A 14,368-nucleotide genomic window follows, 5' to 3' on the forward strand; every position below is an offset into this window, starting at 1 on the left:
AATTTTTTTGAAGAGCTGTTTTTAATTTTGACGGAGTCCATTTTATCAGTTGTTGTTTTTCTTTTTTTTCCTCTTAGGGTTTGTGCTTTTGGCTTCCTCGGAAGCCTTTGCCTAACCCCAAGTCACAAAGATACTCTGTGTTTTCTTCTAGAAGTTTTTGAATTCTTTTTTTTTAAATATTTTATTTAGGGGCAGCTGGGTGCCTCAGTCGGTTACTCTGCTTTTGGCTCAGGTCGTGATCCCAGGGTCCTGGGGTCCAGTCCTGCATCCGGCTCCCTGCTCAGTAGGGAGTCTGCTTCTCCCTCTGCCTCTGCTGCTCCCCCTGCTTGTGCTCTCGCTCTCTCGAGCTCTGTCAAATAAATAAAATCTTTAAAAAAAAAGATTTGGGGCACCTGGGTGGCTCAGTTGGTTAAGTGTCTGCCTCCAGCTCAGGTCGTGATCCTGGGGTCCTGGGATTAAGCCCTGCGTTGGGCTCCCTACTCAGTAGGGAGCCTGCTTTTCCCTCTCCCTCTCCCCCTGCTTGTATTCTCTCATGCGCTCACTTTGTCTCTCTAATAAATAAGTAAAATCTTTTTAATAAGATAAAAGGATCTTTTAAATTAATAAGAATAATATAATACTATTACAAATATTTAAAAATATTAATATTAATTTATACTATTAATACTTAATAAATAAAAAGATTTTATTTATTTGAGAGAGAGAGAGCACGCGCGTGTGCACGTGGCGCCCAAGCGGTGGGGATGGGCAGAGGCAGAGAGAGAGAGAAAAGCAGACTCCCTACTGAGCAAGAAGCCTGACATGGGGCTCGATCCCAGGATCTGGAGATCATTGACTGAGCTGAAGGCAGATGCTTAACTGATGCCCCCATAATTCTTAATAAAATTTCAGAAACTAGATGTTTTATAATTTTAAGTCTGTGGTCCATTTCAAGTTGCTTTTCTATGTGAAGCGTGATATGTAGCTCAAGATTCTCTCTCTTTTCTCTTTCTGTTCCAGTGTTATTTGTTGAAAAGACTACCCTCTCTTCATTGAATCGCCCTTGTGTCTCTGTTGCAGTTCAGTTGGCTGAGGTGTGTGGGTCTGTCTCTGGACTATCTGTTCTGTGCCCTTGATCTCTGTGTTTATTTTTCCCTAATACTACTGTATTGATCACTGAAACTTCATAGTAAGTCTTGAAATCAGGTAGTATGATTTCCAGAACTTTGTTCTTTTTCAAATTGTTTTTGACTATTCTCATTCCTTTGCATTTCCATTTAAATTTTAAGATAAACGTCTTGATTTTTACCATTCCCGGAAAAAGCCTCCCGGGATTTAGGTTAAGATTACACTGAATCTGTAGATTAATTTGGAGACAGCTGACATCGTAAGTCTTCTAGGCCATTGATTTGTGTGTCTCCATTTGTCTTTGTTTTTTTTCACTAACATTTTATAGTTGTCAGCATACAGATACTGAATGTCTTCTATTTTACTTACCCCTAAGTATTGCTTTGCTTTGCTTTCTTTCTCTTTGTGGTGCTACCATAGATGGCACTTTTTAAAATTTATTTTTATTTATTTGTTTTTTAGTGTCATAAAACTGTATTCTTCTCTCACATAACATTATGGGTAGGCGGTCTAGTCTAGATCTGTTATTGTGACCTCAGAGTCTTTTAATCTTATTGCCTGCAATGCATATTCTCTTACTCTTAAATTCACCTCATGGGGCTGCCTGGGTGGCTCAGTCGTTGAAGAGTCTGCTTTCAGCTCAGGTCATATGATCCCAGGGTCATAGGATTGAACTCATGTCGGGATCCCAGTTCTGGGGCAAGCCTGCTTCTCCCTCTCCCACCCCGCTGCTTGTGTTCCCTCTCTGGCTGTCTCTCTCTGTCAAATAAATAAAATCTTAAAAAAAAAAAAAAAATTCACCTCATGGTCCAGGATAGCTGCTTCAACTCCAGCCATCACATCTACATGCTAGACAACAGGAAGAAGTGGAAGCGAGGAACACCATGACTTTTCATTTCAATTTTCAGTTGTTCATTGTGATATGTAGACATACAGCTGATTTTGTTACCTACATACTGATACGTCCTATCACTTTGTTAAACTCACTCACTGATTCTAACAGTTTTGTTGCAGATTCTTTGGGGTTTTCTCTGTAGACAGTTGTGTCATCAGTGAACAGGGACAGTCGTGTTCTGGCTTTCCAGTCTGTGTGCCTGTGTCTGTCTGGCCTGATTGCACTCTCTTGGACTTCTAACACTGTGCTGAGCAGGTGTGGGCAGACATCTGGATGTGCTCCTGACCTCGGAAGGAATTACATTCATTCTTGCTCTAAGTTAGTATATTGGCTGCAGGTTTTTCAGAGACACCGTCATCAGGTCGAGGAAGTTCCCTTCTGTTCCTGGTTTGCCAAGCTTTATCTCGGGTGAACGTTAATTTTGTCACACGTGGTGTAGGTTTTTTTTTGTTTTTTTTGTTTTTTTAAAGATTTTATTCATTTATTCATGAGAGACAGAGAGGCAGAGGCAGACAGAGAAGCAGGGTCCCTGCTTGAGCAGGGAGCCCGATGTGGGACTTGATCCCAGGACTCTGGGATCATGACCTGTGCCAAAGGCAGTTGTTTAACTGCCTAAGCCACCCAGGCACCCACGTGGTGTAGTTTTAATGGTGGGCTCCCTGCACCTCGGGGAGCACCGTGCTATGATTGAGGCTTTGTCCCAGGGGCCTTAGAGGGCTCCCTGTTTGGCTTACAGCCTGGGGCCTCTGTCCCTGCTGGCTGCCCTCCTGTTCTCCAGCCCATTGCCCACTCTGCGTGTGGGGTCTCTCGGTGACAAAAGGAGGCAGCTGTGGGGAATGGGTGCTGGCTGGGTTGTGTTCCTTCAGGGAGGCCTTGGGCTGCGGGGCAAGGTACCAGCCACTTCTTTGTCCCCGTGGGGCTATCCCCCTGGCCGCTGACCCTGCTCCTCCTGTGGGTCCCTTTCTTGGGGGTATGGATCCGCCTTGGTCGCTGCTGTACCCCATGGTCTGTTGCCGAACCAGCACGGGGTGGGTGCTCGGTAACTCAGGGATGCCACCGCTGACAGCTTTCTGTCTCTGGATCCATCCGACCCCTGGGGTCCTCATCACGTGGTGTCCAGACCGTGCTCACTGACATCCGGTCACCTTCCCTTTTCTGGCAACAAGTGTTACATGTCAGGTTTGTTGAGAAGGTAGCGTTGTTGAGGAAGGGGCCGGAGGGAGCCACCCACCCATACCCCGTGGTCGGACCACACCCTTCCTCATAGGCCTGCAGGTTCTCTCAGGCAAGTCTCCTCTGTTCCTACAACCCAGAAAGCCCCACCTGGGCCCTCTGCCTCCCTTCCTCACCCTCCCGTTACCGCTGAGCTCCCTTCCCCCTCCAGCCCGATGGCAGCAGCCTGGGGCGCTTGGCCTTCCCGGCCTGGGCCTTCTGCCTGGAAAGCTCTTTCTCACCTGCCCCGCCTCCCAGAGCTGAGACTGGGACCCCTGCTCCTCCCCCAGGACTGACATCCATTAGGACTGCCCTGTCCCCCGGCCCACAGGCACCTGACTCCCCCCTTCCCCTGCCTTTCTGTTGTAAGTGGTAGTTGTTTCCTCTCTGCCCCCCCACCCCCCATCAGAAGGGGGGATCTGTGTCGCCCCACAGAGTATGGAAAGGCTGGGTCTCGGGGAGACTTCAGGTGGCCCCTCTCTCGTCCCCAGGCCGAGCTGATGAGCAGCCTCATCGAGTACTGCATTGAGCTGAACCAGACTTCAGAGCCCGCCGCCCCCCTGGAGAACGTGTCTGGCGCCCCCTCGGCTGTGGGCTCCCCACCGCCCCCCGCTCAGCGCCCCCCTCTGCGCAGGCAGGGCAGCGTGGTGAGCAGCCGCCTCCAGCATCTCTCCACCATCGACTACGTGGAGGAAGGTGAGCACGCGCACGCCGCGGGGAACCCCGGGGACTGCGCATCGAGGGGTCCAGCTGGCAGGGACCTAATTGGGGGGAGGGGGCGAAGCCAGGGGAGGGTCGTGTCTCTTGAGCTCTGGGGCCCTGGCGGGGGGCGGTCCTTTTCTGTCCCAGTCACTGCTGTGTCCACAGATGTGTTCCCCGCGGCTGTGTCCGAACAGGACACACTGGAAACTCCCCCTGTCCGTTATTTGAGGTGTGGGTATAGAAGCAGCGGGGCCACATCCGGTGGAGTCAGGGCAGCGGGTACACGGGCGGTGTCTGAGACCAGGCCCTGGAGCAGACACATTTGTGGAAGAACTGTTGACATCCGGAAGGCTGTCATCCAGTCAACTGTGTGGCAGCGCGGTTCATTTTTTAATTTTGGCAAATGTGCGGCGGTAACAGAGGGAGCCAGCCAGCACCGAGAGAAGCTGGAGGAGGGCATCTAGGAACGCTTCATATTCTCATCTCTGAGCCTTCTTGATAAATCCAGAATTATTCCAAAATAAGAAGCTTTTATTTTTTTTTTTAAGATTTTATTTTTTTGACAGAGAAAGACACAGCAAGAGAGGGAACACAAGCAGGGGGAGTGAGAGAGGGAGAACAGGCTTCTCATGGAGCAGGGAGCCTGATGCGGGGCTTGATCCCAGGACCCTGGAACCATGACCTGAGCCGAAGGCAGACGCCTAACAATTGAGCCACCCAGGTGCCCCAAGGAGGTTTTATTTATTTTTTTTTTTAAAGATTTTATTTATTTATTTGACAGACAGAGATCACAAGTAGGCAGAGAGGCAGGCAGAGACAGAGGAGGGAGCAGGCTTCCCACTGAGCAGAGAGCCTGATATGGGTCTTGATCCCAGGACCCCGGGATCATGACCTGAGCCGAAAGCAGAGGCTTTAACCCACTGAGCCACCCAGGCACCTGCCCCAAGGAGGTTTTAAATGTAGTAACTAAGCCTGGATTTAAGTAGCAAGATGTAGGGGGCTCCTGGCTGATCCAGTTTGAGCCCCAGTGGGTGTGGAGGTTACTTAGAAATCAAATCTTTAAAAAAAAGAAAGAAAGAAAATCTTTAAAAATAGATAATTAGCAAGGGACGCATGGGTGGCTCAGTGGGTTAAGCCTCTGCCTTCGGCTCAGGTCATGATCTCAGAGTCCTGGGATCGAGCCCCACATCTGGCTCTGCTCAGCAGGGAGACTGCTTCCCCTCTCTCTCTGCCTCTCTGCCTACTTGTGATCTCTCTCTCTGTCAAATAAGTAAATGAAATTTTTAAAAAATTTTAAAAATAGCAAGATGTTCACAAAATAAGGCCAAGTAATAAAAATCAGGTAGCACGACCACCCCACGCCGGAGTGTCCATGTATAGGATGAAGGAGACCCGCCCACCACAGTGGTAAATTTGTGTAACTTCAACTTTTTACTTTGTGTTTCTTTGTAGTATTTACATTTTTGACAACAAGCATGTCATTTTTAAAAAAATATTTTATTTATTTGAGGGGTGCCCCTTCCCTATCCTCCAACCCCAACTCGTGCTCTCTCAACAGATAAAATCTTAAAAACAGGGGCGCCTGGGTGGTTCAGTGGGTTGGGCCTCTGCCTTTGGCTCAGGTCACGATCTCGGGGTCCTGGGATCGAGCCCTGCGTCGGGCTCTCTGCTCGGCAGGGAGCCTGCTTCCTCCTCTCTCTCTCTCTGCCTGCCTCTCTGCCTGCTTGTGCTCTCTGTCAAATAAATAAAATCTTCTAAAATAAATAAAATAAATAAAATATTTTATTTATTTGAGAGAGAAGGCATGAGCAGGGGGAGGGGGTTCGGCCCCAGGACCCTGAGATCATGACCAAAGCCGAAGTCAGATGCTAGATGCTTAGCTGACAGAGCCACCCGGGCGCCCCAAGCATATCATTTTTATAATCAGAAGAAGCAAAACAATTTTTCTGTAACATAACCATTTTCTACTATTGTAGTCTTCCTTGGTGTGGCTAGCAGGCGTCACCTGGCTCCCTGTTGTGGGACATGACAGTTAGTTCCAGTTTTGGCCACTGCAGACAACATAGCTATAAATCCGTGCTGGGAATCTGAACCGCTTCCTTGGGATAAATTTCTAGAAACGGGGCTGTGGTGTCCCACGGCGCGCGCACCAGCCGTCCAGTCCCTCTTGAGCACACGGCAAGAACTTGTTCGGGTCAATGTTTGGATATTAGGGAGGTTGGACCAATTTCATGTGCGTGGCCATTCCTGTTTTCTTCATGGATTATTGTTCATTTATTTGTGTTGCCTTGTTTTCTTTTGTTGTTTTATTTTTTTTCAAGTTTTTACTAATTTATTTGACAGAGATCACAAGTAGGCGGAGAGGCGGGCAGAGAGAGGGGGAAGCAGGCCTCCCACGGAGCAGAGAGCCCAACGCAGCGCTCGATCCCAGGACCCTGGGATCATGACCTGAGCTGAAGGCAAAGGCTTAACCCGCTGAGCCATGCAGGCGCCCTGTTGTTTTTTAAAATTAACATCTACGTTAATGTGGTATACGTGTTACAGTGAATGAACATGGATGCAGTGTTATTAACTAAAGTCCTTCTCTTTAACCTAATGTCCTCTCCAGCGGTAGGCTCCCAGCCGGGGCGCCACACTGCATTTGCTCGTCAGGTCTCTGTAGGCGCTGCTGGGCTGTGAGGGTTTCTCAGATTTCCCTGGGTTTTGGTGACCTTGAACGTTTGGAGGAAGACCGCTCGGGACAGCATAGGAGGCCACGTGACTGGAATTTGCCTGATGCTCTCCCCATACTTAGGGGTTGTGGGCTGGGGAGGAAGGTCCCAGAGGTAAAGTGCCATTTTGACCTCATCCTATCAAAGGTGCGTGATCAACATGACTTAGGACGGTTGGTGTTGAACTTGTCACCTGGCCTGAAATTTGAACTTGTGAGACTTTTCGACTTACTGAGGCGCGCCCTCGGCCCGCCGTCCGCGCTGTAGGTGTTGCGTTTCTTTGGTCTGTTCCTGAACCAGTTTGAGCAGAAGCCCCTGGGACAGCGTTGCTGGCCCAGCATCGCGTGCAAACCTGGATTTGCCTGTGATTCGGGAGGCCGGCCCCACGGCTGGACGAGCTAGGGTCCCCGGCTCGGACGGTTCGCGGCTACAACGAGCGGGGCTCCGTCTGAACGGGCTCTGGCAGGAGCCAGCCCCTGGCGCCGCCGGGGGGCCTGGACCGCCGCACCTCTGGAAGCCCTCCCTCAGCGCAGTCCTCCTTTTCCCGTGACAGGTCAGCAGATCAAGCGGGTGAAGCCGAAGCGCACCACGTCCTTCTTCAGCCGGCAGCTGTCCACCAGCCAGGGGAGCTACACCGTGGTGCAGCCCAGCGACAGCCTGGAGCAGGGCTGAGGGCCGTGGTGCCGGGCAGGGGGAGGGCACAGGGTGAGGCTGCCCCTGGACCTGGCCCAGCATTCGTCTCCCAGAGGGGCAGGACCGGGCTGCGGCTCTGGTGTGGGGCACGGGGGCTCCCTTGGGAGGGAAGGAGTGGCTTCTGCCTGTGAGGGCCCGCGGCCCGTCCGTCCGCAGGGTCCCGCCTGCCCTACCCCTGGACTCTGCCCCACAGCTGTCTCAGGACCATCCAAGGAGGCTCTGGCTGCCTCCTGCCAGCCAGGGACTTGCCCTTGTGCCCCTCTCAGGATGGACAGTGTTCCCTGCTCTGCGGTCCTTGGGGACAGCGCTGACAGCAGGGGGCCACCGAATAGGATTTGGGACCTGTAGGTCCAGTGTGGGTCTTTGGTCTTTTCCCTGGACTCTGGTGACCACACCCTGCATTCCTTCAGCCTCATCCCACCCACACTGCATGTCTGGGGATGGCTCTGTGGGGCAGCAAGGAGGCAGGCAGAGAGGGTGACCATCTCTGGCTGGCTGGAACTGGAGGGAGCCAGGCAGGCCCTGGCTCGGGAGCCCTCTGTACCCTTCACTCAGGCCTTGTGGTCAGGACACATTCTGACCGGAAGGAAGTGCCTTTTTGCCAGCCTTTGGGGACAACACAGTGCCAAGAGGTGGATGTCCCGTGTTTGCTCTTTTTTCATCTGCTCCAGTTCCACAAAGCCTGGGAGCTCCGGGGTAGCTTGAGGAGGAGACCCCCCACCCACCTCAGAGCTGCCTGCTCTCCCTCAAGATGGCACCGAGGTGTCCATCTGCCCAACCCCGGGGGTGGCCTATGCGTGGGGACATCCCACTCGAGTTGGTCTCCTCTTTCCAGGGACATTGTAAGGAGGCTGGATGTGGTGTTGGGCGTAGCTTTTCCCCCTGCTTCACCCTCCTGGCTTCTCCCAGAAGAGCCAGCCTAGAGGGGGTAGAGGAGAGCGGGCCCAGCCCCTCTGCACCTCCACGGTGGGTCCACGGCCCTCCCGGCACTTCTGAGACTTTCCACAGGCCCAGCCCCGCTGAGCACTGGGCTCTGCTTTGCCCTCCCTCCCTGTGGAGAGCTCTGGCAGGGGAAATGCAGACTGGCCTGCCGGCTCAGATGTTCCGAGGTGGGCTTGCCTCCGGCAGTAGAGACTCTGTTGTTTGTTATAATAAATGGGCATCCCCAGCCTTTTGGAATTTCCCACCCAGAGGCCATCTCCTCCCCCTTCCTGGAGTCACTGGACCGGAGCGGCCCAGCCCGCCTGGCGCCCAGCCCTCTGGTTCTCTCCTCCCACTCGATGTTTAGACCCAGGTGAATGCTTATCTGTCTGCTGGGCTGGCGGCTGGCGGGGGTGGGCACGGGCACACATGACTTGTTTTCACTCTTCAGTCTCTCCACTGTTATCTGAGCATCCCTTGTGTGCCATGACCTTTTCTGCCTGCCCTTTGGGACAAAGAAGTATTTTACCAAGTGCCCTTTGAATATTCTCATTCTTTTGTATCATGTGACTTCTTAATAATAAAATAAATTTCCAGCGAACTTTGGGTGGCTTACGTTATGAAATAAACTAGTGTGTTAATTACACCCTGGGAGTCAATTACAGGCTGCTGGCTTGCTTTGTAGTAAATATTCATCAAGGTACTCAGCTCTGTGGGCTGCCGAGCTGAGCTCGATGGAAAGCCCAGAGGGACGTTCTCCAGTCTCGGTGGTCGGTCAGGGACTCCCAGGCTGAGAAGGTCCAGGAGGGGATTGGGGGTTCGTGGTGGGAACCAAACAGGGAGGTCTGCAGGGAGACAGGGGGACAAGGAGCTGACAGTGGGCAGGCTGGAGCCTTTGTCCCTGTCCCCTGAGCCTAAGCCATACAGTCATGGCCTGTTAGACCCCCTGCTGCCCCGGTCCTCCTCACACCCGGAAATGGGGGCCCCGGGCACAGTCTGGACTGCAGCACCTCAGCCAAGAGGCCAGCGAACCCAGGGGGTTGGGGTGATTCTCCTGCCCACGCTGAGGGCTCCTCGTGCCCCGGGCCTGGCCAGGGGCAGCTTGTTTGCCACAGATCCCGGGGTAAGCACACCATTTGGGGTCTGCAGTTCACACTGTGAACGATTTGGGAGCTCAAAGGAGCAAGCCAAGGGTCTGTGTGGCAGCGAGGTCCCGGGACTAGGCCTCTACCCTAGTCATGCCTCCTGGGGGGGTCCTCCGTCTGGCAGAGAGGCAGGCAGAGGCGGAGAGGGAAGCAGACTCCCTGTGGAGCAGGGAGCCCGATGCGGGACTCGATCCCAGGACACTGGGATCATGGCCTGAGCCGAAGGCAGTGGCTTAACCCACTGAACCATCCAGGCGTCCTTCCCCTTGTTTTTAGAACATACCCCGCAGTCTCCCCACCTGGAGGTCTTTGCTCAGCGCTCCTTAACCCCCTTCCCACCCTGGTGTCCCAATACACCCCCACCCCACATTCCCTGCACCCGCGGGACCGCCATCCTTGTCCTTGTCCTCAAAGGGATCAGACCTTTCTCCCCTGGACGCCAACACCCTGGTCAGTGTCTGACTCCACCTCCCTGCTGTGCAGCCCTAGGCAACTTACATCATGTGTCTGGGCCTCTGTTGCCTCATCTCTAAAATGGGGATGGTAGCCACACCTTACCTGTCTGGCTCCTGGGAGTCACGGGAGGCCCGTGTCCGGATTCCTTCCCACGCCCACGGGCAGAGCACAGAGTGTGGCACACATCCACAAACGAGAGGCGGCCCCTGCTTGCCGGGCCAGAGAGGCGGTCAGCAAGCTTGGGACCCCCCGCTGCTGGGAGGCCGGGATTCGGCTCTGTGAGTCCCAACTTGTCGTGTCTGAAGTGAGGATGTCAGCCCAGCTTAGGAAGTTGTGGGTGACACTCAGGAACAGCCCATGGGGCTGCGTCTCTGTGTGACTGTGTCGGGTTCGCTCCTTCACTCGTCCCTGAAGACCACATTCCAGAAGGTGCTGTCCTACCTCTCTCTCTGTTCCACCCGCAGGAGGTTCCTGGGGCCATCATGACAGAGTACCACGGGCTGGGGGAACTTAAAACGATGGAAATGTAACGTCTCTCAGTTCTGGAGCCCAGAAGTCCCCAAAGAAGGTGTCAGCCGAGCCGTGCTCCCTCTGAAAGCTACAGAGGACTCCCTCCTCGCCCTTCCCGGCTTCGGGTGCTTTTCTGAAGTCCTTGGCTCAGCGTGGCTGCACACATCCCGTCTCTGCCTTTGTCGTCACCTGGCTTCTCCCTGTGCGCATCCGTCTTCTTCTTGGGACACCGGTTACGGGGGATTAGGGCCCACCCTTGGCCATTTCATCTTAACTAATTACATCTGCAACGACCCTGTTTCCAACTAAGGTCACATGCGGAGGTCCCAAGGGTTGGGGCTTGAACATATCTTTTTGCGGGGGACACAGTTCAACCCGAATACCACCCTAATGGCCTTTTGGGGGGCTTTTTAGTGCACCAAAGGTTGCTGTTTTAAGATACCAGCTGCCTTTAGCTCGCACAGGGGCTTCCCTCCCCCAGCCTGGCTCAGCCAGCACCTGGCTCCAGAGGACCCTGGACCAGAAGAAGTTGGAGGGGTCCAGTGCAGGGGTAAGTGCAGGGGTCCAGGGTCTTCAGGACCACCTGACCCCATAATGCTTCAGAACTCAAACAGCAGAGGTCATGGGAACAAGCCAACATAGGCAACCCTTTGTGAGGCTGGGGCACTTCTGGCTCATTCTCCGCCACTGACAGCATCAGGGAGCTTTTGGCCGGCCTCCCCAGCTTCTCAGCTGGTCAGGTACAGGTGGCTGCCACCACAACCTCGGCCAGGAGGCCGCCGCAGATCCGGCCCCTGGACGGCGCCTAGTGATTCATGCTGTGGCCAGCAGCCTGAGGTACATCGAGACACCCACAGGAAACCAGAAGCCCCACTGGGCTCAGGATACGGCAGGGAAACCCAGGAAGCCTTCACGCTCTGTCCAAGAAGCCAAAGGTTCAGGACACACGGATCAAGCTGGAAAGGAACGGTCTGGAGGGACCATGTCTGGGGCCGCTGACACGTGTCAGCAAGCAGTTCCACATGCCTCTGCACCAGGAGCTGAGAGAGTCCATGACTGAGCTGTCCAAAGGGTGTCAGCTCAAGGTCCAAGCAGCTTTGCAGGGGACACCGGGGATGGGAAATGACCAGGATCACAAGCCACTTCGGACAGGCTCGTTGTCCCTGAAGGATGAACCAGCCACACCTGAGCTCCAGGAGACAAAGGGAACAGACAACAGATGGGGAGGAGAGTCGGAGATCACCGAAGGCTTTCTAGAGAAGTCCTGACAGGTTCGATATAACAGAGATGAAAGGAGTATCTCTCACACTGAAAGGGTATGGGCAGGGGTGGGGGCATACAGAACAGGGGTGTCACGCAAAACCTGGCTGTGACCTTGCGCCTGACAGACACTCACAGCCCTGAGCCAAGAGAAGTGGGAACCTTCGGGGCAGATTCTCACTGCTCCTCCTCCCAGGCAACGAGGACATTTTAGGACATTTTAGAGCCGCCTGATGCTTTTTCTTCCTGTCCCAATCGGAGAAGGCAGGCAGATTACCCCGACGTCACACAGAACAGAGTCACACACAGCATTAGCCCTGGGGCAGGACTTCAGTTTCAAGCCCCAGGGTTGGCTGCCTTTTTTTTTTTCCCCCACCCCCCACCAGTTTGACCATTTGGCAGGGGGAGTGATGTGCAGAATTCAGGAGAGTCGGCCAAGGTCACTGCTTGCAGGTCCAGCTATGGCCAGAAGGGGGCAGCTGAGCCCGCCCTTTCCTGGTCCAGCGCCACCGCAGAGGCAGAGAGCAGGCATTTCCCACCCAGACCCCCGTCTTCTGGAACCTGGGGCCAACTGTGGGGCCTTCAGTGGGGTGCTGCATGTGTCCCTCCTTGCAGAGCAGGGGCCCTGACTCCCGACAGCCACCACAATCCTACAGCCTATGGTCGGGGGTCCTGGACCTCCAAGAGCACCAACTGGTGAGGGGAACTACTTTTTCCGAAGATCAGGATCCATGTCCTCCAGACAGATTCTGCTTTTTTTTTTTTTTTTTTTTTTAATTTTTATTTGTTTGTTTTTCTGTGAAATGGTAATTGAGTCAAAATATTTAAAACAAGGGCTATTTGGGGAAATCCAGGAGGTGGGATGGGCACATCCTGGGTTGCTCTTCTCCCTCTGGCTCCACCCTGTGCAGCAGGAGCTGACTGTCCCAGGCCCCAGCCCAGCAGCAACACTCCCCCCACAGCTGTCTCTCAGCACCTGCCTCCCCCAGCCAGACTCAGCCGGACAGCTATTTTAAACTATTTGTCATAAGTACAATATGCAAGAGGGAGGTTAATAATAGTCCCAGCTCTTCCTCCGGACCTCTGTGTCCCCTGCCTATCTGACCTTGGCATTCGGTGGTGGGGGTGTTGGGAATCGAGGATACTCTAGGCCAGTGAGAGCACAGGCTTTCCTCAATGTCAAGGTCAGTAGCCTCCAGTAGCCAGGGGCACCACTCAGAGGGTTTCTGGGGTACCTGCAGACGGCCTGGTGCCATGTACACCTTGCTCCCAGGTGCCACTGGGGGGGGGCATGGGGGCGGGATCAGGGGTCAGAGTAGAAAAGTCTCCTTCAGAGGTTCAAGGACAATGTAACTGACCAGTGCTCTGGCGGAGTCGTGGTCCGGACAAGACAAAACTCAGGTCTGAGGACGGGGTCTCTGGCGGCAGGACCTACTGCAAGGGGAGGCCTGGCCTTGGGGGCTACAGGCAGCTGGGAGAAGGAAGAGGGTTTCTTGGGGGCGGTGCAAACCTACTAGGATGTCAACGTCCCCAACTCCCTGCCCAGACGGCCCAACTGTCACCAGGATTCCCAGGGGATGGGGCTTGGGGAGAGGCTGGCAAGGTGAGTACAGGCCTACACAAGTGGGACTCAACAGGGAGGCTGAGGAAGTCTGAGGGCCCCTGGTAGGACATAGCAGGGGCTGAAGGAGACAAGGCTTGTGGGACCAGGTCCCTAGTTCCACAGGACTTCCCTCTGCTGGGGGGTGGGAAGCGATGACACAGGAGCTCAGCAGGGGGGCCGGGGCAGGTGGATCTGGTGCGCGTTCAAGGGCAGCAGCTGCGGGACATAGGGACATAGGGAGGTTGGCAGAAGGGCAGGGCGAGCTCTAGGTGGAAGGTCAGCTTAGGCAAGACTCAGGGAAAGCAGGGAGCGGTCAGTCGGGCTGGGGTGGCCAGGAGTGTCGGGTGTACGTGGCTGGGAATCCAGGAGTCAGGGACTAACCATTCGAGCCTTTTCCTGGAGGCGTGGCCAAGGTGCCAAGTCTGGCTCTAGGCAGGGAGCCCTCAGGAAAGGGCATCAGGGACTGAGAGCCCACAGGCCCTGTCCCCTGACAGGATACTAGGTCAAATATGTAAGGACCCCTCTCCTGCCTTAGGGATCCCCTCCCCGCTCCCCTACCCTCTAGCTGCCTTGCCTGCCTTTTGGCCCAGGCTAAGAAAATTTGAGTCTGAAATGTAGGTAGGTAGGTCCATCTCCTCCGGGTCTTATAAACCAGGGTCTAGGGAGTCTGTACCCGGACACCCTCTCCCTCAAATGCCCTCTGCTGGCTCCACCACACACGGTTCCCCTAGTTCCCTCAGCTGGCCCCAGACGTTCCGGGTAAGCTGCCGGGACCCAGGCCACAGGGAGCAGCCCCAGGCCCTTTCTCCTTGTCTTCTGATCTGGGCGTCCAGGCTGGACAGGCCCCCAAACCCAGGCCTGTCATTGAGTTTGTGGGGCTGCTGCTGACCTGGGCACCATTTCCTTCCTTCAGCCTGCCAATACCACAAATATTTGTCGAGGGCCTCACAGTGGACCAAGTGACCTTGACAAAACATGCTTTTGTCAACACATTTGCTGAGGTCCACCGCGTGCCAGGGACTGGGGGTTTGGGGATCCGGTGGACGGCAGAGCAGACAGAAACCCACCCCCTCAAGAAGCTCAAGTCCGAGGACCCACTGCGAGGGCGACCCCTGAGCAGAGGCCTGAAGCAGCGGAGGGCCAGCCAGGCCAG

At 54.4% G+C, this 14,368-nt stretch overlaps 1 protein-coding gene and 1 long non-coding RNA gene across 4 annotated transcripts in view; one reads left to right on the forward strand and one right to left on the reverse strand.

Annotated features, from left to right (window-relative positions):
• The window catches only part of FRMD8 (FERM domain containing 8), a 23,437-nt gene extending 14,590 nt beyond the window's left edge, over positions 1 to 8,847 (forward strand). For all 3 annotated transcript variants that reach the window (XM_047693036.1, XM_047693037.1, XM_047693038.1), the window contains exons 10-11: positions 3,706 to 3,910; positions 7,181 to 8,847. In XM_047693036.1, the coding sequence (XP_047548992.1) occupies positions 3,706 to 3,910; positions 7,181 to 7,299 (324 nt within the window). In that variant the 3' untranslated portion in view covers positions 7,300 to 8,847. The remainder of the gene's footprint in view (positions 1 to 3,705; positions 3,911 to 7,180) is intronic.
• LOC125079437 (uncharacterized) lies at positions 7,962 to 14,129 on the reverse strand. The gene is made up of 2 exons (XR_007121123.1): positions 9,945 to 14,129; positions 7,962 to 9,086 (listed from the first exon to the last, which is right to left on the reverse strand). It is a non-coding gene; the product is annotated as an uncharacterized LOC125079437 (long non-coding RNA).
• Positions 14,130 to 14,368: the final 239 nt, after the last annotated feature.

The sequence above is a fragment of the Lutra lutra genome, chromosome 10 (genome assembly GCF_902655055.1).
Source record: "Lutra lutra chromosome 10, mLutLut1.2, whole genome shotgun sequence".
Lineage (NCBI taxonomy): Eukaryota > Metazoa > Chordata > Mammalia > Carnivora > Mustelidae > Lutra > Lutra lutra.